Below are 22,977 nucleotides of genomic sequence, written 5' to 3' on the forward strand. Positions count from 1 at the left end.
GGCATTACTGCACGAGTCCGCACATACAAGCAGTTTCAGTATGCAGTCAAGAAAATATGGACAATATTAGGATATTCAAGAAAACAACAAAAAAATGTCCAAAAAACAAAGCGTAACCAGGAACACCCAGTGTCATAAAATACTTGTGGGGACAGTGAGTGTCTGTGCGACTTCAGGCAAGCTGGTTAACTGTTTGTCTTATTGAGGGTTCAGCATAACCACAGGCTCCACTGGCTTCAGAGGGAAATGGAAGATTTCAGGGCCTACATTTGGAGTGTCTGAACAAGCACAACTGCTTTTACTACAGCCAACCTGTCTAGCAAGCAAAGGTTTTCTACATGCGTAAAACAGATGTGCAGAGAAGGAGGGTTCCTGCCTCCTAAAGAACAGTTAATTCTTTTGCCCTGAAACCATATCTCTCCCCCGTCCCCCAAACTTCTCACTTCTCTTTCCATTTTAGAGCTGTAGAGAAGCAGATTTGCCACTTAACACAAAGCACCTGCAACTTGAAAAGCAACCACCCCCGGGCACAACCACTCTCATGCGGCAACTCCCTCACCCTGACCTGCAATGCTAAGTGGTCACATACACAAAAATGTGGGTTTGGACAATAAAAACATTTTTGTGAAGTGTTTAGAAGAGCTCTAACTAGACAGGGCTATGCCAAAAACCTGTGGGAGCTTAGCAACACTGGGTAAGGCTGTAGGTTTCCAGTAATGATGGGAACCAAAGCCTTGGTGAAAATGCCATCACATCTGTGTACAAACTTCTTATTGAGCCAATCATTAATTGATCTTGCTAGTGCAAGCCCCTCCAACAAAAGCACTTTTATACCAGAACTCCTCCTACAGCACAAAGCAGCTTCTGTTTCCTGCAAAAACTCTTAAAAGTAGATTACAGCAATATGGGACAAAAAGCAGATTTTGCTGGTTGATTGTATAGGTGGAAAACACTAGCAAAGTGCAAGTAGCTTTTGCATAGCAAAAAATAAGCAAATATGGTGCAAAATAATTATTTTGTGGAAGTAGAAACATGCACACAAGTTTTGGGTACACAAAATCTTCTCCGTTCCAAACACCAGCCTGTAAGTCACAGCCACCTCTGCCTCCTGCCTGCCACATAACCAAGAGGCACCATAACAAGCACACTCTGGTCAGAACAACCTTTGTATTTCTCAAAGGATGTGGCTGCAATCACCTTTTGTCTCTCCCCCTCCTCTTTTTCTTTTTTCTTTTTCTCTTCTTCCCAACCCAGAAATGCCCATGCGTAGTCTGAGGGGCGAGCAAGGTCCCCCTGGTGAGCCTGGACCAAGAGGGCCGCCGGGGCCACCAGGATTACCGGGTCATGGTGTGCCCGGAGCCAAAGGAAAACCAGGCCCACAAGGATATCCAGGAATTGGGAAGCCAGGTTTGCCAGGGATGCCGGGGAAACCAGGGGTCATGGGCCCCCCGGGGCCAAGAGGGGAGATGGGGCCGAAGGGGGAGGTCGGTCCTATGGGGATACCTGGGCCACAAGGACCACCGGGGCCTCACGGGCTGCCAGGCATAGGGAAAGCAGGTGCTCCAGGGCTGCAGGGACAGCCAGGGCCGAAGGGTGAGCCCGGGATGAAGGGGCCCCCGGGAGCCCCCGGGATCCCAGGGCCAAAAGGGGAGAAGGGCATCGGGATCCCGGGTCTGCCAGGACTGAAGGGCCCGCCTGGGCTACCCGGTCCCCCCGGCCCCGTGGGACTGCCGGGGGTCGGCAAGCCGGGCATGGTCGGCTTCCCAGGCCCGCAGGGACCCCTGGGCAAACCTGGGCCCCCAGGAGAGCTGGGACTGCAGGGGCCCCCGGGGGCCCCCGGGATCCAAGGCCCTCCTGGCCTGCCCGGCGTCGGCAAACCCGGCCAGGACGGCATCCCCGGCCAGCCAGGCTTCCCGGGCGGTAAAGGGGAGCAGGGCCTACCGGGCCTGCCGGGGCCCCCTGGCCTCCCTGGCGTGGGGAAGCCAGGCTTCCCTGGCCCCAAGGGTGAGCGTGGTGTGGGTGGCCTGCCTGGCCCCCTGGGGCCGAAGGGTGAGAAGGGGCACGCTGGGCCACCTGGCATGGGGGGTCCGCCGGGGGAGCCGGGTCAGCCGGGACTGCCGGGCATCATGGGCCCCCCGGGGGCTGCTGGCTTCCCAGGACCCAAAGGAGAGGGTGGTGCCGTGGGGCCACCGGGACCTGTCGGCCCCAAGGGCGAACCCGGCCTGCAGGGCTTTCCGGGAAAGCCGGGCTTTCCTGGGGAAGTGGGGGCCCCCGGGCTGCGCGGGCTGCCAGGCCCCACTGGGCCCAAGGGGGAGGCCGGACATAAAGGCTTGCCAGGGATGCCAGGCGTCCCAGGGCTGGTGGGGCCGAAGGGTGAGCCGGGGCTCCCTGGCGCCCAGGGGCTTCAGGGCCCTTCGGGCATCCCAGGCATCGCAGGACCCAGCGGTCCCATCGGCCCCCCAGGACTGCCAGGGGCGAAGGGGGAGCCCGGCCTGCCTGGACCCCCTGGCTTCCCCGGTGTGGGCAAGCCTGGTGCCGTGGGGCTGCAGGGACCCCCAGGGAAGCCCGGGGCACTGGGTCCCCCTGGCCAGCCGGGGCTCCAGGGGCCACCCGGCCCCCCTGGGCCCCCAGGTCCCCCAGTCATCATCCCACCCACTCCACCGGCCGTGGGACAGTACATGCCTGAGGTGGGGCCAGGGATCGATGGCGTCAAGCCCCCCTACGGCTACATGGGCAAGAAGGGCAAGGCTGGCGGCGCCATCTATGAGATGCCTGCGTTCACAGCAGAGCTCCTCACCCCCTTCCCCCGGGTTGGGGTGCCCGTGAAGTTTGACAAGCTCCTCTACAACGGCCGGCAGAACTACAACCCCCAGACAGGGATCTTCACCTGCGAAATCCCCGGTGTCTACTACTTTGCCTACCACGTCCACTGTAAAGGGGCCAGCGTCTGGGTGGCATTGTTCAAGAACAACGAGCCGCTGATGTACACCTACGATGAGTACAAGAAGGGCTTTCTGGACCAGGCTTCAGGCAGCGCCGTTGTCCAGCTGATGCACGGAGACAAGGTTTATGTTCAAATGCCATCTGAGCAGGCTGCAGGACTCTATGCCGGGCAGTACGTTCATTCATCTTTTTCAGGATATTTATTGTATCCCATGTAAAACAAAAACCAGACACACACACACACACAATCAAAACCTTTCTTCTCTGCTTCAAACTTTTATACCATGAAAGATGCATTTTATGACAGTTTTGGACCATCTTGTACAAAAAAAATAAATTACAAAGTTTAACGGTATGCACAGCTAGTTATAAAAAAAAAAAAAAAAGTGAGGTGAACATATCTAAAGATGTGTATCCGGTTCATAAACAGTCGTTTTGCACCCAAGGGGTACATATTAGCTGTACATTATATATTTCTGTGATGCCATGCTTACTTCATTTCCTTCACAATAATTCAATACTAAGGTTCAAATCAGTGTACATCACTCATTCCTGCTGCATATTTGACTGTTGCATTGATCATAGTTATGAGATGAAATCCAGTGACTTAAACCAGAGTAGGTCAGTCTCAAATTACATGGAAAAACTTGAGTGGCTTTGTATTTGTTTGGGTGGGTTTTTCTTTGGTTTTTTTGACTGACAAGCAAAGGTTCTCTTAGCTGGAGATCTTTATTTCCCTCCCCCCCTTTAAAAATATTCCTGCAGGTGTGCGTTCTTCCTGTACAACTTATTTATGATGGAAAAGGAGCACTGATTGTGTAACTATTCCCTGCCAGGCTTCTCCAGCAGTCACTGGACCCAGAAGGTGGCTGCTGACTCCAGCAGGCACAGGGTTCACCTCCAAATGCCACAGCACTCTGAAAAGTCTCCATCTGCATTTGTGAGGTTGAAGTAGAGGTAGATCAGAGACAAAAATGATGGGCTCCGCTTTTCCTTTGTGCCACATGATTGAGATGTTTTGGCCAACACATGGCATTACAGCAAGGTGGTATAAATCTGCTTGGATTTCTGTGTTCGTGCTAAGAACCTGCATCTGTTTGGCTTGTCAGAAGAGGCATCTATTCTGCCACTCAGCAAAAGTTAAATCAGTTTACTCTTCAATGACTAGGCAAAGCAGAAGTAGCTCTATTTGCTAATTAACTAATTTGTTGTTCGAGATCAACCAGCAAGACTGATCATACAGATTTATCCGAGAATGTCATTTTATATAAATGCCAATTTCCAATCCTTATTTATGTGTTACCAATTCTCAAGGAGAACCTGCAGGCCTCAATCTTTCCTCTACATGAGGAAAGCAACTTCTCTGCAAGAGTTGTCTGTTCATCAATGGTGCTAATCTCAGCTCAAACGTATTCATTCGCAAAGGGCACTGTACTTTGCTGTGGTTCCCTGTGCGGTGCTGCACATCACACACTGTTATGCTAGTTGAAAGAGTTCAATACTCACCACTTCTTCAATGCCTTTAGCTAACGCTACTGCTTTTTGATTCAAAAATGAACTAGATTTTTCATGCAGAACTAAGATTGGATTTAACTGGCATTACCATTATTTAAATGCAGAGTTTAATGCAGTCTAACATTGACTAAGGACTCCAGTGATATAATGTGGTGCTTTATCTCAGAAATGTTATGGAACGGTGGCAGGAACAGACAGACAGTTTACCAGGCAGTGGTGACTTCAGTATGTTCCAGAATGTATGAGATGTCAAAAGCAAATAATTTTGTATTTAAAATTTTTGTACTGATTTGAAAAAAATACCTTATTAAATATCCTAAAAAACAACAAAACCTGTCTTCGTTCAGCAGAACTGCAGGAAGGAACATTCAACCCACTGAATTCATGTATCGGACCACGAGGACTCACAGAAACCAGACAGCCTGATGTGAAAACGGAAAAGCAAAAATAAAAGAAGAAGAAAGGAAAGGGGGGTCAGGAGAGAGATCCCCTTTTCTCTAGATCCCCTTTACTGGCAAAACCTGCCCTAAGCCACTGGCATGCACACGCTGCCCCAGCAGCGTCACATTTAGTGGGAGTGTGGCTGGGGAGGATGCGCAGAACGTGGGGCTCCTGCAGCGGTGGGCGCCTGCTCAGCACAAGCCAAGGCAGGACTGCAGCTTGACAAGGCAGAGGGGCAGCGCGTGGGAAGCCAAGAAATCAGACATCACAGAGGCGCGCTGCAAAGGGGTTGTGCTCGCCTACAAAGTCAGAGCTGGCTGCCCAGGCTGGGAGATGCACACCACCTCCCTGGCTGTCTCTGTGATCTGAAAACAGCCTTTCTCATTCCTCCCCCTTTTTTCACCTGCAGCAAAAACCTAGTGTGAAAGCTGCACGTAATTGTCACTGATCTACATCACTATTCAACTGTGGCTCCATAGTGGGGTGTAAATTATAACTCACAGTGTGGATCCCCCCCATCTCACCTCACAGGCATTTCGTCCAAGCTGCCAAACTCCTACAGTCAACACTAGAATAAATGCATTGCATACCTACTTGCATCAGGTAGTCGCTCTCGAGATCTCTTAAGACTCCCTGAAGCCGCTGACTAAGCAGCTCCCCACTTCCCAGCTTCTCATTTTTACTGCACAAAGAGAACACCAAAACATGAGCAAAGTCTCACAATTGACATCCCTCACTTCCTATGTAAAGTCTTCTGTCATACACCATCTTCTTCATCAAATATCTTTTATTTTAGCATTCCCCTGAAAGTCCCCAATAAGACAGGCATGAAAAATTAACCATGAAAAACCTGATCTTAACCCACCAAAACTATGTCCCAGCTTTGCTTTGACTCAGCCTAGAGTAAACTCCACCTGCAGTACAGCTCAGCCTAATTATTTTCTGTTAAGCACCAAAGTTTATTCTGAAATTCAATACTGAATCTGACAACACTGAGTGTACTTTACACACCATTAACTATGGGGCGGGGTGGGGCTGGGCATGCTCCCCCCCCACCCCAGCACTGACACTGCAAAAAATAAGCCTGAGGACACAGTCTTTAACACAATTTATTCACAGGAATATAATCTCTTTTCATTTGTAGCATTCAAAATTTCACTTGAAACAACTGTAAGAATGTTTTCAAAATACAGCTGGCACTTTAAAGGCATATAAAACTTAAGACAAATGGCAAATAAAATATGCATTTACCAATCCCAAAACCAGACGTTAACTTCCTACATCCTTAAAATTCAGACTCCACTTAAAAGTTAAGGTATTTATACTACCTCCCAGGGCATTGTTAAAACGGAAAATGTGACATAGGAAACAAGAGGTACCACACACTAATTATTACTGTTTCTATACCACCACCAATACAGTCACTGAAAGTATCATTTAGTAGCATCTCTTAAGCACTCTCAGATTCCTATTTAGTGCAACAGTCTGTGACCTTCTGAGTCGTATGTTAGTGCTTCCCTTAGTTATTATAGCAGAGGGAAAAGTAATTTCCCCAACCGAAAAACAAACAAGAAAACCCCGTCAGAAGTCAGAGCCAAACAGAGCTTTCAGCTGATGCATGTCATCCTGCCTGTTCTGTGCATACTGTGGTACCTTAGAGGCGGGTCTTTCTGGTGGTGCAGCATTTTGAAAGGGGCAGCAGATAAAAATGCAGGAGCACCTTTGCTGTAAGATGCTGCTGTCTTGAAATTCACCAGGCTGCTGGAGAACAGGACAGGGGAAGAAGGGATGAGATCACCTGACTTTGCAATTGATACAGGAAAAATATTGACTGGAGACACTGGGTACCTATATAGTTACACCATTACCAGACATGGAAATAAAGATGGCAGCACCCTGGGATTCAAAATCGGCAGCTTCACTACTGCTGTGATTAAAAAAATTGGGTAGCTTTTAAAGGGAAGTTTAAGTGTAGATTTCACTTTCAGGAATGGCAGAAACCGAAAAAGAAAATCTTAATAGCAGCTCACTCTCAGAAAAGAGATCTAAGTATCTGGAGTTTGCATTATTGCTTTTTTCAGAAAGTCCCAAGGCAAGTCTTTGGTATTGCAAAACACCTGTGAAAATGTGTGCCCAGACAGAATGGACACCAATCTGTGGGCTGATCACTGAAAATCATACTACCTGCAGGTATTCTTGCCTGCATGAAGTTAGTGTAAAAGCAATACCGGTCCTTAAAGCAGAGAACTGGAAATGACTGTGTGAAGCAAGTGATGAAGCAGAATCCTACTAAAACATTGAGGGGGGTGGGGGAGGGAATGAATCACTTGGGTCGCTGCTTATTATTGAAGAGAAAAGCGACGGACCTGCAAGCCATGCTTTCAAGAAAAAAACAAAAAAAAACCAAAACAAGTAGTGCCCGAGGTTCAGCCCTTGGCTCAGTCCCAAGTGAACAGGTCAGCTCTAAATGTTACTCAGTCACCCTGGGACAGTAACCTTGGCATATACGGACTTAACATCCCTGCAGAAGCACATAGGTGGGGGGAAAATACCCCTGAGAATACCACTTAATTTCAGAAACAAGTCAGCCATCAGGGAAGCTTATTAAGAAGAAATAAAAACGTGCAGCCAATAGGTATAAATGCTTGTAGATAGCATATTAAATGCACTAAGAATACCAAACATGTTATATAGATTTAAAAAATATCTTGGGGATCTTAAAGAGACTAAAAAAGCTGATGTGGTAGGAAAAAAAAAAGAAAAAAAGAGAATAAAGGAGTCCATTTTAAGTAAAAGGACTTCAGGGGGCATAATTTATTTCCTGTGAAACCCTTTTTCCAATTATTTTGTTTAGATTCTAACCGTAGCAGAATAAACCGACTCCCCCCTCCCCCCAGTAAAAGCAGAAAACCTCCTAGGAAAATTAGAAGGAATCAGTTTAGGTTAGTGGGAAGAGTATCTCTGGAGAGAAAATAACTACATCCTCTAAAGCAGAGCTCCCTATTGTCCTCCTGCCACCAAGGACAGGGGTGGAGAAGCAGAGGGAAGCAGCCTGCACCATTCACAAGAACCAGGCACTGTGAGGACAGGGCAAATTCAACGGATTTCCTGGAAAAAAGTCCTCATGGCCAGCACATTGTGACACGTTAAGGGATGCAGCTGGACCTGTAGTGGCAGCCCATGGCAGAGCCGGGGGGCTGGGTCTGGGAGCTACCACAGAGTTCCGAGGGGGAAGCAGCAGCCCTCCACTTCTGCCTGGCTCTGCTCTCAACAGAGTCTGAGATCTACCAAGCACTTAGACACAAAGAAAGCTCGGCTGACACTGCAACCTGTGCGGAAAGCCTTATCTCAGCTTTTTTTTCACGTGGAATTACTATTATCAGTAGTTTAAATCACTGCAGGTCTGGGGCTGCAGAATCACGAACAAACCTTTTTAATTAACAGAAACAATGAGAAATATATGCTGGTAGAAACAAAGACAGTAGTGTCACTGTTTACTGACCCAAAACCCCACCTGTCCAAATTCAGATTTTTAAGCAAAGGCCTCAGAAATGTACATGGTTAAAAAAACCAAACAAACAAAAAAAACCAGAAAAAAGATAAAAAAGGAAGCACAAATAACTGAGTCAGAGCCCTTTCTGCCACCTGGTGAAGAAATTGTGGTTTCCTCCATTTCCACCACCAGAGCCACCTGCTCTGGTGCCCCAGGACCCCCCTTCCCCCCCAGTCGTCGCCCCAGCACCCGCCAGCCACCCCGTGCACCACTGGACAAGGGGCCACCCCCTGAGCATCACCTGTGGCAGCCAGGCCCAAGGGACATGCGTCCAGCTGGCAGGACACCGTGGCACAGCCTGTCTCTTGCTAGAGACACATTGGGGTCCTTCCCCACCCCCTGCCATAGATTTTTATGACATCCGGAATTATTTCAGGTATGTCCAATCTGCTTGAAACAGACCAAGGCTCAGGAGTCACTAGGTGAAGACCCAAGCTTCCTCCCCTTCAGCTGTGGCTCCCCTCCAAACCACACTGCCCTCACTAACTCCCAAATGGCTGAGCCAAGGAGCTAAAGACAGGGATGAGAACTACAGGAAGGTGTTTTTTTTTAAATACCTATTGCACTCCACAAGAGAAATAGGAAAGAAAAAAAGATGACTCTCTGGTCACTTCAATGCTTATTCCTCTACGTTGCTGCAGCAAAGAAACTGCGTTCAGTACTCTTGTAATCCTCAGCTTCTGAAAACACAAATACCATGCTCTTGACCTGCTAGAGGTTTGTATTCATATTGTAATTGTTTGCACTGCTTCTAAAGGTATTAAAACTCTCCATATATTTTTTTTAAAAAGCAGCAAAGGTTTTTCTACCAACTTGAAATTCTTTTTTTTTTTTTTTTTTTAGGGGACTTATTTGTACTTTGTTTAGGTGTGATTAAGATAACCGCAAGATCTTCAAGCAAATCTGCCACAAGAAAGAAAAACATATATACGCACGCCCTATGAGAGAATTGGAACAGTGTATTAGTAGCTGTTCTTTGACAGTAGTCAAGGGTGTTCCCAGGCAGATTTATTCAACAGGCTCGTCTAAGACAAACTGATACAGGAAACACAGAAGTCCCATTAAATGTTTCAATTAAAATCCCGAGTAAGTTCCCTCACGTTTCTGTTGTGGTTTGGGGGAAGCAGCTGACAGGCAGATAGTTAGGACAACTCTTCAGTCTTCATACTCCCTCTTTTCTAAGTCACGTCACCAACTGTAAAATTTACTGGGCACACAGCACAGGGAGCATGATTTTCCATAAACTGGGTACAACACGAGCATTGTCAGCATCAGCATCTCCCCAAGTCAGACCAAAGGGTCTTCACCTTTGGCAAAGGCAGACAGCAGTTCCAAGTCAATGGCCAGTGCAGAAGCTGTGGCTTCTTTGCCGAAGATGGATGTCCCCTCCTCAGCAGCAGGGCAGGCCAAAACCTGTACACTCTCTGTGTTCCCCCCTCTCCCAAGCACACGGTAACAATTTATAGGCATCGTTTTAAAGTCATTTTCATACTATAGGACAGACATTCAAGACTCAATACCCATCTACTAATTAAACTCTGGTTGCCTCAGTCTCTTGACAGTGTAACTCTTTTGGAGGACAACATCAGAAACAAAAGTATTCCAGACAAGTAATCATTTGGAAAGAGTTCTTGCTGATAAATAAGTGATGTGCATCACATTTTTATATATTCCCAATACTTTCAGCTGAACGTTCCATGGTTTTGCCATTATTAAATAGCTTCACAGAAAATGTTAACTTATTTGCAGTAGTCACCCTCAGGCTTAGAAGAAGCTTCTGCCTTGGTGAGGTTTCTGTGCTCCTTTTAAAGAGTAAACAGTTATGCTGCACTTAAAATAAAAAAACATCATATAAAAATAAAATTTTTCAACTCTTGAAAATAGTGATTGTTCTTCTTATTTTCCATTCAGCTTTCACGTCAAATTGACCACAAAGTTCTTGTCTATAAGCTTCTTCAGAAATTTCTGCTCAGCATTGATGTTGTGGTATTCATTCTAAAAAGATGTGAGGGAATAATAAAAACAAATAATTCAAATTACTATGAGAAGCATCACTTGATTGTTCTTACCTTTTAATTACCTGTAATACTTGGAAGTGCTAAGAGTAGGAAAGCTCTGGGGAAAAGACTTCTTAGCAAATACTGTAGCACAATCTCCCAAGGAAACAGGTGAGTGACTTGCTCAAAACTAGATTAGAGTTTCCATTAGGACACAAACCAAAAGGGATAATCCTTCAGTGGCAAGAATGGGTGAGATGTGGTCTCACAGAAGTCGTTCCATAACCACTTCCCCCAACTCCTCCCAGTGCTTAGTGGTAACAGCTGCGTAACTACACTTACAGCACAAGCCATCAGAAAATGACTAATTCTCAAAGCTCAGTGCCAGTTCTTGAAAAGCAGATGTCAGGTATTTGTTAATCAGACGCATTTTGACAATCGGTTTCAACAAGCCAAAACCAACCCATCTTCTGTACTGTATCCAGATCCTGGATACACAAGAGACCACTGAGGTTAGTGGTGGACAGCACAAGGGAAGTTTACTGACAATCTTAGACACTGAATCCAGTCAATTAAACTTAATATAATATATATGTATAATCTGTTATGCAGCATTTGAAGTGTAATGTTTGCAACTTCATGCCAGTAAAGAATTGATGATAAGGTTTTTGTTTAGTTGATTTTTAAAATTCCAAGATTTTAGGAAACTTACGGATGTCTATTCAACTAGTGATCAACCTTATCCAAGCTTGGTATAAATTGCAAAAAAGCACAGGCAGACAGGAGCCCCAAAACGAAGGTGAGTTCAATGCCAGAGGGAAATTTTCTCAGAGCCAGCAGGCACCTAGGAGCCCTCAGAGAGACATGAGGCGCTCCTATGGGATTGGTCCTGTCCTTCCCCTTCAGGAAAGGGAGGGGAGAGAAAATGCCCCCACACACACTGGGCACGCACACGGAAGAGAAAACTGTTCACACTGAGGTAAAGGTCTGAGATTGAGTTGCTCCAAGTACAGAGCTGAAGACAAGAGCTGAGGCATGTAAGAAAACGGAGATGTGGCTGTAGCAAAGCAGGAGGGAGCAGAAGGCATCCCTGATCCCAGCCTCCTGCTCTCCCTCTCCTGGCGAGTGGCAGATTTGCCCCTCCTGGAAGCAGTTCTTTCTCTTCCTAACCCCCTCCAAGAGCTGCTTTCCTTTTCTGCTTTCAATTTCTGAAATTCAGTTCTTATCCTAACTGCAAGTTTGTAGGTCTTAACTCCTTCCATTTCCTTTTGCTCTTCGTTCTCTAAGTTTGGCAGCTATGACAAACTGCGCAAGTAGGTGCCAAGGAAAAAAAAAGAATGCAAACAAGAACAAAGCTATTAGTGTTCTGACAGTGCTAGCAAATACACCACTATGAAAAAGAGCTGCGCAGCCTAAGGCTAATGCCAGCAAAGCAAAACAGAACATACAGATGGGTGTATCTCACAGAGACGTTGCAGAATATGGTGCAGCATAAGGAATGTCATTGTCCACATTTTTAAGAAACATAAAGCAGAGATGAAAAGATTCAAGCAGTGTTAACCCATGAGCACCTGATCCGGGAGAAGACAGGAGGCTTTAGTGACCTGCAGCACACAACTATCTATATTGACTTGTCTTCCCCAGTTACCAGCTATATTCCTCTCAGCAGAAACAAGCGTTTCTCACCTGCATCATCTGAGACATCGTGTCATTGCCATAGTAGTGCAAAGAACTGTTTCTGTCAGTGAAGTCGTACTTGAAGCCTGCCAGGTGAACTTCATGGCATATGTGAAATGCTAGTGTAATGGCAATTAGCCCCGTTGTTGGATGCTTGGGTTTCTAAAACAAAACACAAAAGAATACACATACAGAAAAAACTGGCAGCTTGACGAGAACAGCAAACCCAATAGTGAAAACAGCAGAAATCAGGCAGTTTGGCTCTTCTACAGATGTTTGGTTTTGTAGTTTGATCCCCTCATGTCTCATAAGGAGCAAGGTAATGCCCGCAGGTTTTCTGTGACTGCGGTGTCTGCCCTGTTAGCCTTGCCTGGGATTCTCTTGTTTCTAGTGAGAGCTGAGCCCACACCGTAGCCCTTCCCTCTGCATAGGCATCAGGAAGGTCTCCCCATTACTCTGCTTAGCAACCTACTTTCATGAAACTGGTCAGGCTTCAATATATCGGGGGCCATTTCACCCCATCAGATTTGACTGAACTATCGGATGTGTTCAGAAATGTCTCGTCTGGATCTCCATCATCAAACAGAACAACATGATATGCCTCAAATCTTTGTAACATCAAACTAAAAAAGAACGAATGCTACATAAATTTGGTTGCGTTTGAACTTTTTTCAAAGCAGGGAAGCTCCTGCTTATTTCCATTAGAAGAAAAGAAACTAGATGAAATTGCTTATTCCTCCCTACAGTGAGATAGCTCAGAGGTAAATGCTATGTAAAATACCAAGAGCAGGTCATAAACAGGTTTTAACTGGGAAAAATCAAGAGCACCTAAGTGAAAATAAGCATTTCTTACAAGAGCACAGAACAACTCACTGCAACCACCTACCCTGTCTTGTGACAAAGTAGGTGACTGTTAGCACCAGCAGTGGCTACAATGATCGGGGAAGCACATGAAGCACAGTTTGCAGAGAGAAGTGAATTTCATAAGACCAACAGATGAAGCTGTGGGGAAAAAGAGCGTCCCCAAAAATGAACAAAACCTTCCGGCACTAATGCCCTTCTTAGCTAAAACAAGAATTTTCTCAGAGACCAAGTGAACTACACACTTTTAGTAGCTCTGATCAAACTTCAAACTGAGCACAAAATCACATGCCTTCTTGAACTCTTACCCAAGGATCAGGTTCATTTGCCTCTGGAAATGAAGCAGGCAAAGCAGTACTGGACAGCTCTCTACACACCGAAGGCAGATGCACTTGGTGATACAGAAAAATACTTCTTTGTATCATATGATAAAGGAACAAATCCCCAGCAAATAGTTACCAATGTCAGGTCTGTAAGACTAATAAAAGTCACAGAACTGAACTATCGCCTTTTACGTAGAATTTTTTTGAACCTTTATACAACTCTGAGTACTCTAGAAATAACACCGGCTTACAATGCACACTACTGCCCAGGGCTCTTGCCAGTTAGCAAAATAACTTTCTGTCCTGGGAACCCAATACCATCAACTTAGTGATGACTCTGTTGCAAATCATGGCAGGAATGCTACAGGTCAGGATTAGTGCTATTTTGAAATATCAGGGATATCACAGGTTGCAACTAGCTCTGTTTACCTTTGGCTATCAAAGTTCACCTCAAAAGAATATACTCAAAAAAAGCAACGCTATTTTAAAAATATATTATCACGCTAGCACCCAACAACATCCAGATATCCTCTGGCCTGTAATGAAAACCTGCTCAGCCATTCGCATTTAACGGGAACAGGCACAGACACGGAAGACTCTGCAGCACCTTCTGCCCTGGGTGCTGCTGGGGCAGGGGCAGCGCACCCGACTGCGAGGCAGCTCCTCCTGGCTCTGCCCGCCACCACCGCGCTGCCGACAAAGCCACAGGAAGGCTCGCTGGGGAACGTGGAACTGGCCGAATGAAAGCGGCAGAGACAGCAGAGAAAGCAACCACGGTCTTCAGTGTCTCCTGCAGGCAGAGGGGGCTGGAGCACAGGGCAGCGGAGGCAGCCCCAGCCCCACCGGGGACAAGCTACGGGGCAGAGGGCTGAGGGGCAGGGGGCTCCCCGAGCGGGTCCTGCCAGCGGGAACCCCCGGGGCACAGCCTGCAGCTTAGCCGAGCTGTACCGGGCACGGCCTGCACTGCTGCCCAGATGGGGGACAGCATGCCCGAGCCTGACCGTGGCTGCCACCAGGGACGATGGGCTGCAAAACCCCTGGGGCAGAGCAAGTGGGACTGGGAGGTGGTGGCAGGGGACTCCCAGCACAAACACACTCTGCCCCCAGCTCCGGGTAGGGGTGCCCAGCACACGGCAGAGGAGCGGTGGGCACACAGGCTGCCCAGAGCCACGGGGGGCCTGTGCCTTTGCACCAGTTCCAGGGCACTGTGCCCATCTCTGGCTCATTATTGATGGTGCTGGTCTTACCTTTACTCCCACTGAGAGGGGAGCACAAGGCAAGACAGGAGGTATTTCTGGAGCCATGGAGACCACAGATGTTCTGTGGCCCTTCAGGAGACAGTCAGACGCCCAACTGCTATGCTACTTTCTTCCCACCCTTGCACCCTTGGCTGAAGGGCTGGAATGCCACAGAGCCCTGGCAAGCACACAGCCAAACTGAGTATTCCAATTTGGGAGTTCGCACAGGAGTAAAAAGCCACCTATATGCTCAAAAAGAAAGGGGTAAAAAAAAACCAAACCCCAAAACAGACACAAAACCTCTCAAATGCACAAACCCCTTAACTCCCTCAAATATTCGAAAGATTAAGCCAGAAAAAAAGTTGTGGCAGATACTCCACAGTGACTGTCAAACACTTTCATACGTGTCAGTTGTGGCTGATCCCCACAAAGCAGTTCTGTGCAACTATGTGACCCCAGGGAACCATACTGGTGCTAAACAGCACCCGGTGAGCCCTGACTGCACAAGGGAGGTCTCCAGCCTGAAGCCTTACCTTTCATCAGAAACATTCTTCAGTCATAAACTGACAGTTAGAATGTATTTTTATGTCCAAATTGTCGGTTAACTCACTATGATGCTTGGCATCAAACCAGTAAGCACAAGAATGCTGCTAGACATATGTCATTAGTGCAGGGCTGGAACATCCTGTATCCTCCCCAGTCCCTACCACCCCCAGCACAGTGAAACTGCAGCAGCATTAGCATTATAGGTTGTTGGTGGTTTTTGTTTGGTGTGGGGGTATTTTTTGTTTCAGGGTTTGTTGTTGGGTTTTTTTTGGGGGGGCAGGGGGTGTATGTCTTTTGGTTTGTTGATTTGTGTTGCATTTTTTGGTTGTCTTTTTTTAAGAAAAACTGTAACACATGCTATATTTAATAATTCAAGACTCCTTAATATTTCTAGAGGCTCTTTGGATCTGCCATGTTCCAATTTCACAACGTTACATCTGTCCGCTTAAAGTCTCATTTAATACTAATTATAGAATCTATAAAAATAAAAAGAGACTTTGGCCATACAAGGCTACACACACTCTTTCCAGATTCCATTTTCCCATCTCTTTTGAGCACCATCTAAATGCAAACTGCTGTAATGTGAACCTAAAAGATGTCCTAACACAGTCCACTATAATAAAGAGATAATTATCTCTAAGTACACGTTTGGTTGTACAAAACTAAAAGGCATAGAAGAAAAAAGCCTACCTCCTTCTTGGGAAACCTTATTGGGAAACGAAGCCATTCATAAGCCGCTTTTCTGGTGATGCTGGGATCAAGGATCCTGATTTGACCAGACCTGTAAATCATGTTCAGAGCTGGTTTCTTCCAAAAGCCTTTAGCACTCTGTAACAGGCAAGTAAACATACATTTTTAATGGCAATAAACAGTTGATTTTGGTTTTGTAGCAACTCTCAGAGTAAAAAAATCTAAGGACAGGAGATTGAGGAAGATGTTCAGCCAAAATGTGTGCCAAATTGTGCTCCTGCAATAGGATAATCCACTGCAGTAGCAGAAGTTGGGGCTGGCTGGCTGGGAAACAGCTTTGCAGAAAGATCCCCGAGGGACACCCCACACAGCAGCAGCCTGCCCCGGAGGCAAGCACGCACTCACTGTGCCCTTGGCCACCAGAGCACAGGGAACAGGTAGACAGAAATTATTACTGACTGTTTTGTATTGTGTCTTTCTGCAATCTCACAAATACTGTTTCAGGCTCCCCCCTGTGCAAGAGAGTATCAAATCAGGGCAAGTTCAGCAGAAGGCCACTACAACAGACAAGGGGCCAGAGCACACAGCCAGCAAGAAGGGTCTGAGGAGACTGGCTTTGTTCAGCCCGTCTTCAGGTGTCTAGGAGGGGTTTACAAAAAGAGACAGCACCAGCCTCTGAGAAAGACACACAGTGAAAGGATGAGAAGTTCTTTCCTGTGAGGGTGGTGCAGCACTACAACAGAGGCTGTAGAAATATCCTTGGAAATACTCAAAATTTGCCTGGGTGATGCCCTGAGAACCTGGTATGGCTTTGAATTTGGCCCTGCTTTCTTTCAACAAGGTTTTGGACTAAAGATCTCCAAGGCAGAGGTCCATTGCAACATTATTCCATAATTCCAGTAAAAATACAGGATGAAATAATCCGGGAAACAGCCGGAGCATGCACATCAGAATATGGAACCGTGCTATGAAAAGGATAAAAAGGTATTTCCAGGAGGAAAACTGCTTTGGGGTGAGGAACTGATGAAACGTGTGTGAGAGAGGACAGAAGCATTTACAGGAAAGGGACACCAAGCAGACTAACTAGGAGATCCAGTGCTCCCCACAGCTAGGAGAGCTAAGGTTAAAAGCAGAACAGGTATTTCACATGAGAGGTATGTGGAAAGCTGAGCCAAAGCGCATGAATCATTGAACTCACTATTTTCTGACCACCTAGTATCTCCCAAAGCCATTTCAAGTCACGTGGTTTGAAGACAATGAGAACAACAGTTGTATTAGGGTCATAGTGGATTGGATCAGAGAAGATGGATTCCGGGTAAGAAAGGCGAAAAGTCGTCCTCCGCCCAACATCCTCTTCGTACCCTATAACAGGGCCATTATTCATTCTGCAGGGGACAGAGACACAGAGATGGCAGTGACCACCGCACCCATGCCTGTCCTGCACGGTGCTTAGCACACACATTAGTCTGCGGGACAGGGGCGTTTAATGCCCCAGCACTTACTTATCACATTATATAGCAGATGAGCAATTATCAGGTGCACTCACCCTCTTAACTCAGAGGGATCAAGCACATATGGGAACTTGGCCAAGGTTTGGCTCAAACACAGAAACTGGAGAAGACCAAGATTACCTGGCTTGGAAAATTACCCATCGCTCCATTCATGCTGCTAGATTATCCAAGCCATACAGGAGGCAATTAAAAAATGTTTTAATACTCTTCACTGTCTACAGCATACATGAATAGGGATCATGACTGTGTACCTGATTCTGACACATTGCTGTGTTTGCTTTTTGTTTGTTTGTGCGGGGTGGTGGTTCAGTCATGCTACCCACCCCACCCCCACCCCCCCTTTTTTTTTTTAAGTATTGCTTGCACAGCTGACACTGCTTTGGTATGCAAGATTAATAACCAGTGAGCAGGTGAGTCAGGTCTGTCTGTTCTGAGGTGTTAAGAGGGGCTGTGTTTAAGTCTCTATTTTGGAGTTTTTGCTTGGTAGGTGTGCTGCATATTCTTCAGAGAATTCAGGCAGTCTCTGTATCTCCATTCCTGCCAATGTGACTGACTGCTTAGCATAGGAGTCATGCTGCTTTTGATGCAGGGAGTATTTCCAAGTTTCATCAGAAGTTGTCATTAAGTACAGAATGCAAACACCACCTCTTTGTTCATTCACAGTAAACAAATGTATACTGTATTTCTGAAACAGTTTTGAATTTAGAGCCATCTTTAAATTCTGTGACATCAGTCTACATGCAGATTTCCATTTAAAGAAGAGTAGACAGATCTACAAAGAGCCCAAATACTTGAAATAGGTTACAAATAATCCATGGAGCTTCTTTGCATCATCACACTACAGTCAAAGTAAGTGCAACATGGGGGTTTTTTGGCAAAGCACAAAGCTGCCAGGCAAGTAAAGTTTTCCAAGAACAGGGGTAGTATCTTCCTATAGTTAAGTTTATGAGAAGAGCTACAACTGAAGAATTGCATGTATTCATTTCCACCTCATCAGTACATTTTCAAATGCATGTCAAACCCCAGGCTTTGTATACAACTTTTTATGGTAGAGCTTTAAGACTGAAACATTATTACTAAAATGAGCATTAGGATTGATGACAAAGTAACAAAAATGAGATTTTGTTCAATGACATGTTGAAGCAGACAAATGGCAGCTCAAAGGTTTTAGTGAAAGAGGGTTCAGTCACAGTATCTGACTGGGTACCTAACAGGCAGAAGGGCTGTTTAATCATTTACCATCTCAGTTCCTGCAAAGAAGAAACTAATTTATCATCTTCTTAATGTGCAGAAAATTCTGATTAGCCAAATAGTCCATTTTCAGTTTGTTTGGCATTTGAGCTTCCCCCCTCCCTTTGCCTCTTCCTCCCTGAGCACTTCCTCAGTTTCCTCTAGTCCAGATATGCCTCTTCTTCAGATCCCAGCACCCTCTGCTAGGTTAAGGCATCTCAAACTTCCAATATGAACTAAGATGCTTGAGAAAGAGGCAGGCATCACCACCAGCCTCCAGCAGACACATACCTTAAGATGGACTTCCCAGCATAAGCTTTATCTTCAATCCACCCCAAGCAACCCACGTGCCAGCACAGAGGTGGTGTGGAAGGTAAAGACAGGCCTGCCTGGGACGCTGGCTCACAGCAAGGGCAGTCCAGGGCTCCAGCCTGCCACACGCTTGGACCCACCCCGATAGCAGCATCTCATACGTGTGTACCTGTACATGAGGCGGGCTGACACCCAGTGATCATTCCTCCCCTGTATCAACCCGTCTGTGTAATAACAACACACTGATCCATTTTTCCCAAAATTTTTTAAATGAAGGCTGCGACAGAATAAGTAAAACATTTTCATTTGTATAATAACTGAACTCCAAAGCTATTGGCTGACAGCAAAAGTTTAATTCTTTCCATGTATACAAAATGAGATAGCATTTACCTTATTATCACGTCATACGAGTCAATCTTCTCTCCTAACGTCTTATTTCGAAGCACTCCTCCATTACCGACCACAACACACCGTCGACAGGCAATACTGTGGAACAAACAGAACTTGTAATATGCACAACTTCCCCTATTTTATACTGTTATTAATGATATATTTGCATTTAGCTGGCTTATTTACTAACTGCGGTGCTGTATCTTTTACACTGCTTGGCCCTTACACAGCAGTCTCAATCCTGTATCACACACTAAGGCTGCTTTCAAAAAAAAAGGAGCTGCATTATTTCAGGGACTGCTAAAGTCAGGAAATGGCTTCTCTCATGTAAAACTGTTTTCATACAGGTCCTCTTTCTGGTGGTTTGCTGTTGAAGATCATCTAACCAGCTGGTGATGTGGGTGCCATTAGAGAAATTATCTTCTACAAAGCTTCAATCTTATCCCAGTCTGGGGGTACGCAACGAGGATAGAGTACATCTGGAAAAACTAACTCAAATTAAGGGGCTTCTGCAATATTGCACAACTCCACAGCTCTAAAGATCTGAAACATAAGCTAAAGCAGCAAGATCTATTTTCACAATTTACCTCAGAGGCCTCCGAATTATACCTGTGAGAAACCTTAGCCCAATGACACATGATGGTTCTTCAAATGAATATAATCATGTTGATTTTTCTCCCACTTAAAAAGTGCTGTCTAAACATGTTTAAACACGTGAAGTGCATGCTGTTATGACATACAGAAGGACATGCCTGATTAAAAGTTGCATTCTCATATGATTAGATTCATATTAGAAAGCATTAAGTATATAAAAGTGAGCTACAAATTAATCTTATACTACATCCAATCAAAATAGTAATTCCTTTGAATTTAGAATATATTTAGAGTTAAAAAGCACTCAAAGAAGATATTATGCAAATGCTAAACTTATGAAATTCTAATGGTAAGATTTTCCAAGTTATCCCAGATTTTCTAAGTTTATCATTTGCTCTCTACTACTTTATTTGAAGGCTAGTAAAATGTGTGCTTTGCTTAAAAAGAAAAAAAAAAAAAAAAAAGACAGGCACAGACAGGCTTTTTACTCAAGAAATTTTGGGAAGGTTTACATCCAATGTATAAGATTGCAAATTCCCCCTTACAGAAAACAAGCACATCATTTTTAATTGTAAAAATGCTTCTTTATTTAGAGCAAAGCCTTGTTGCCACAGGAATGTTGGCAAAATAAAAATGCTAGTATTTTCGTCATACGCAAACAGGCTCACAGATTACTGAGGATAAGCCACCTCCCAGTGTGCACTCCCACAGAGTTCTTCAAATAAGAAAAAGGCTCGATGTCATTTCTTAATGTAGGAGACCCCAGGACTGCATCCCAAAGAATACTACAATCTGTGTTAAATGCCCAGTGTAGCAGTTTATGCAGACTAATCAATATCTCGCTCCTCACACAGTCCAACCTGTTTTTTCAGCCAAGAGTTATTATTCAACATCAACGAAAGCAGCCTGTTCTAGCCACGACTGACCAACACCTCAATGTACAAAGGAGTTCCCTGTATTTCCTGCAGAACTGTCAATGCAGCTATGCTGTACTGCGTGGGGGATAGGGGCTTCAACACAACTCTGAAAACCTGCTTACAGAAAAGGTGAAGTGAGAATAAATGGCAATGTAAAAAGCACTGCATTTCAAACGAGATGCTGGGATGGCACCTTCTCACCAGCTGCTCTAGGGGCACATCTACAGAGGGAGCAGCCTTTAAAAATGTTTATATATGTGTGTATATATATATCTGTATAAGAATAGTGCTGCTAAATGCAGCAACTCTGGGAGGGGTGACATAGAAAGAGCTAGCACACCTTTCTCTAGCGTTTCCTGAGCAGCTTAGTAGAAGCCAAGCATTCATAAAAAGATTTCCAGCTAATGCCACAGAACCACATGACAACACCTCAGAGATCAGAAGAGTGAAAACCTGTTACATCTTCCTGCCCTCAGTATGCCCATTCCCTCTACGGCCATAAAACCCTTCCCTCTCTACTCCAGGACTGCTTCAGTCTATTCATTTTCAAATTAATTTTTCAACCTCGTTTTAAGATATCCTGAGACAGCAGAGTGATGAACATATGTGCCTCTTGCAAAATCCTGCAGTGGGAGGAAGGGAGCAGAAGTTACCCTTTTCCTGAATTACAGTTCATTACTCTCAAACTGTATCACTGAGCTCAGAGCAAGATCCTGCACTACAGAGAAGCAACAGCAAGGAGAAACAGGAAGGAAAAAGGCAAACTGAACAAAAACATGATCAGTAAATGATGAAGGTGGAATCAAGGGGGCGGGGCGGGGGGGGGGGGGGCGGGAGGGGAGTGCAGAATTAGTACTTGGTTGTATCACATTTTCCTGTTGTTTACATGCCTCTGAGTCACTGAAAGCTTCAGTCACCTCAGATCTCTGAATTCTCCATCACGGACACAGCTAGGTAACTGAGGTACAAACCTCATCACCACAATACAAATCTTGGGCTGCTACCCATACTCCAACTCCTGGTGGTACCTCCTAGCTAGAGCATCCATCCCTGATGTTTGCTGGACACCCTGGTTTGGCAGTGACTGATGCACCATGCACAAACACTCATTACTTGGTATGAATCTCCAAAAATGATGTTAAATCCATTACAAGTGATTTGTATTCTTCTGACCAAAATGTTACTTTGAGGAGGCACTGCCTGTTCTGTCCCCTGTAGATGAACTTCAACTGATTCCTTACTACATACCTTCCAGTTTTTAGCAGAAGCTGATTTCAGAAGTTTCTTCACTATATCAAACCCTAACTACTGAAGTAATGCCTTCCACTCTGATATAAAACTGAAGAGCTCTTTGGTTTCTCCTCTCTGCACTCTGCAGTTGTGATGTTGCAGGACACACTCCAGGCAGGGGCAGCAAAATAAAACATTACTTTAGAGAAGGGCAGCTGAGGTTCATGCAGCTACAGAAGCTAGGTAGCTGCTCTCCACATCACATCTGAACTCCTCCTTCCCTCTTACAGACAGAAGCAGACCAGATCTCGGTTCATGGCCGAGTTGAGCAATACTACTTGGATGGAAAAAATGAGTGAAATTTGAAGTTTAAGCTTTCAAACTCCACTGCCCTTAATGACATGCATACTCAAAACCAAAGTTGGCAGCTGACTTCAAATAACTACTAAAACATCTAACATTGGTATGTGAGCTTTTTAAATGGATAAAGTCCACAAGCAGATCAAATACTCATGATGAACTGTACATTAATACAGTCATAAATACAGTCAAACAAACTGGATCAGCTTTTAATCTCTGTCAATCTCAGGAAGTTGAAGTGGGCCAACTCAAACAGGAAGTCTGGCACAAGTGTGCCATTTCTGAACCGCCACCTCCCTTCACCCGTGCTCCCTCCCCCCATTCAAGTGTGTCCCATTATAATCACAGGTCTACGTACACAGTAGCACAGATTCCACCAACAGGGATAAGTGAGGAGGAAAACTGTTTATGCTAGAGTAAAAACCAGAACATAATATCATAGGAAACAGACATATGAAATGGAGATAAAGAGTATGTAGCAAGGCTGGACTGTATTCAATGTTATTTAAACAAGCTGACCTGACCTGTACTTACCATAGATTGCAGAAATCAACACACTGGTTTTCAGCAGACTGTTACTTCCAGGTATTTTACCAACCCCACTTGTTAGAAGTTTCCTTTTTCTTAATGTTTTCATATTAAAACCCTA

The 22,977-nt window shown here is 45.3% G+C and overlaps 2 protein-coding genes across 19 annotated transcripts in view; one reads left to right on the top strand and one right to left on the bottom strand.

Annotated features, from left to right (window-relative positions):
* Nucleotides 1-4,756, top strand: part of COL8A1 (collagen type VIII alpha 1 chain) — a 98,401-nt gene extending 93,645 nt beyond the window's left edge. For 2 of the 3 annotated variants that reach the window (XM_056327817.1, XM_056327818.1), the window contains exon 5: nt 1,255-4,754. In XM_056327817.1, the coding sequence (XP_056183792.1) occupies nt 1,255-3,161 (1,907 nt within the window). In that variant the 3' untranslated portion in view covers nt 3,162-4,754. Of the gene's footprint in view, nt 1-1,254 lie in introns of all 3 variants that reach the window. The other variant, XM_056327819.1, reaches the window with a different exon arrangement.
* Nucleotides 4,757-5,997: 1,241 nt separating this feature from the next.
* The window catches only part of ST3GAL6 (ST3 beta-galactoside alpha-2,3-sialyltransferase 6), a 48,925-nt gene continuing 31,945 nt past the window's right edge, over nt 5,998-22,977 (bottom strand). For all 16 annotated transcript variants that reach the window (XM_056327824.1, XM_056327825.1, XM_056327836.1 and 13 more), the window contains 5 exons: nt 19,228-19,323; nt 16,983-17,169; nt 15,785-15,922; nt 12,136-12,288; nt 5,998-10,447 (listed from right to left, as the gene is read on the bottom strand). In XM_056327824.1, coding sequence (XP_056183799.1) covers nt 10,367-10,447; nt 12,136-12,288; nt 15,785-15,922; nt 16,983-17,169; nt 19,228-19,323 — 655 coding nt within the window. In that variant the 3' untranslated portion in view covers nt 5,998-10,366. The remainder of the gene's footprint in view (nt 10,448-12,135; nt 12,289-15,784; nt 15,923-16,982; nt 17,170-19,227; nt 19,324-22,977) is intronic.

This window comes from Falco biarmicus, chromosome 2, assembly GCF_023638135.1.
Source record: "Falco biarmicus isolate bFalBia1 chromosome 2, bFalBia1.pri, whole genome shotgun sequence".
NCBI lineage: Eukaryota > Metazoa > Chordata > Aves > Falconiformes > Falconidae > Falco > Falco biarmicus.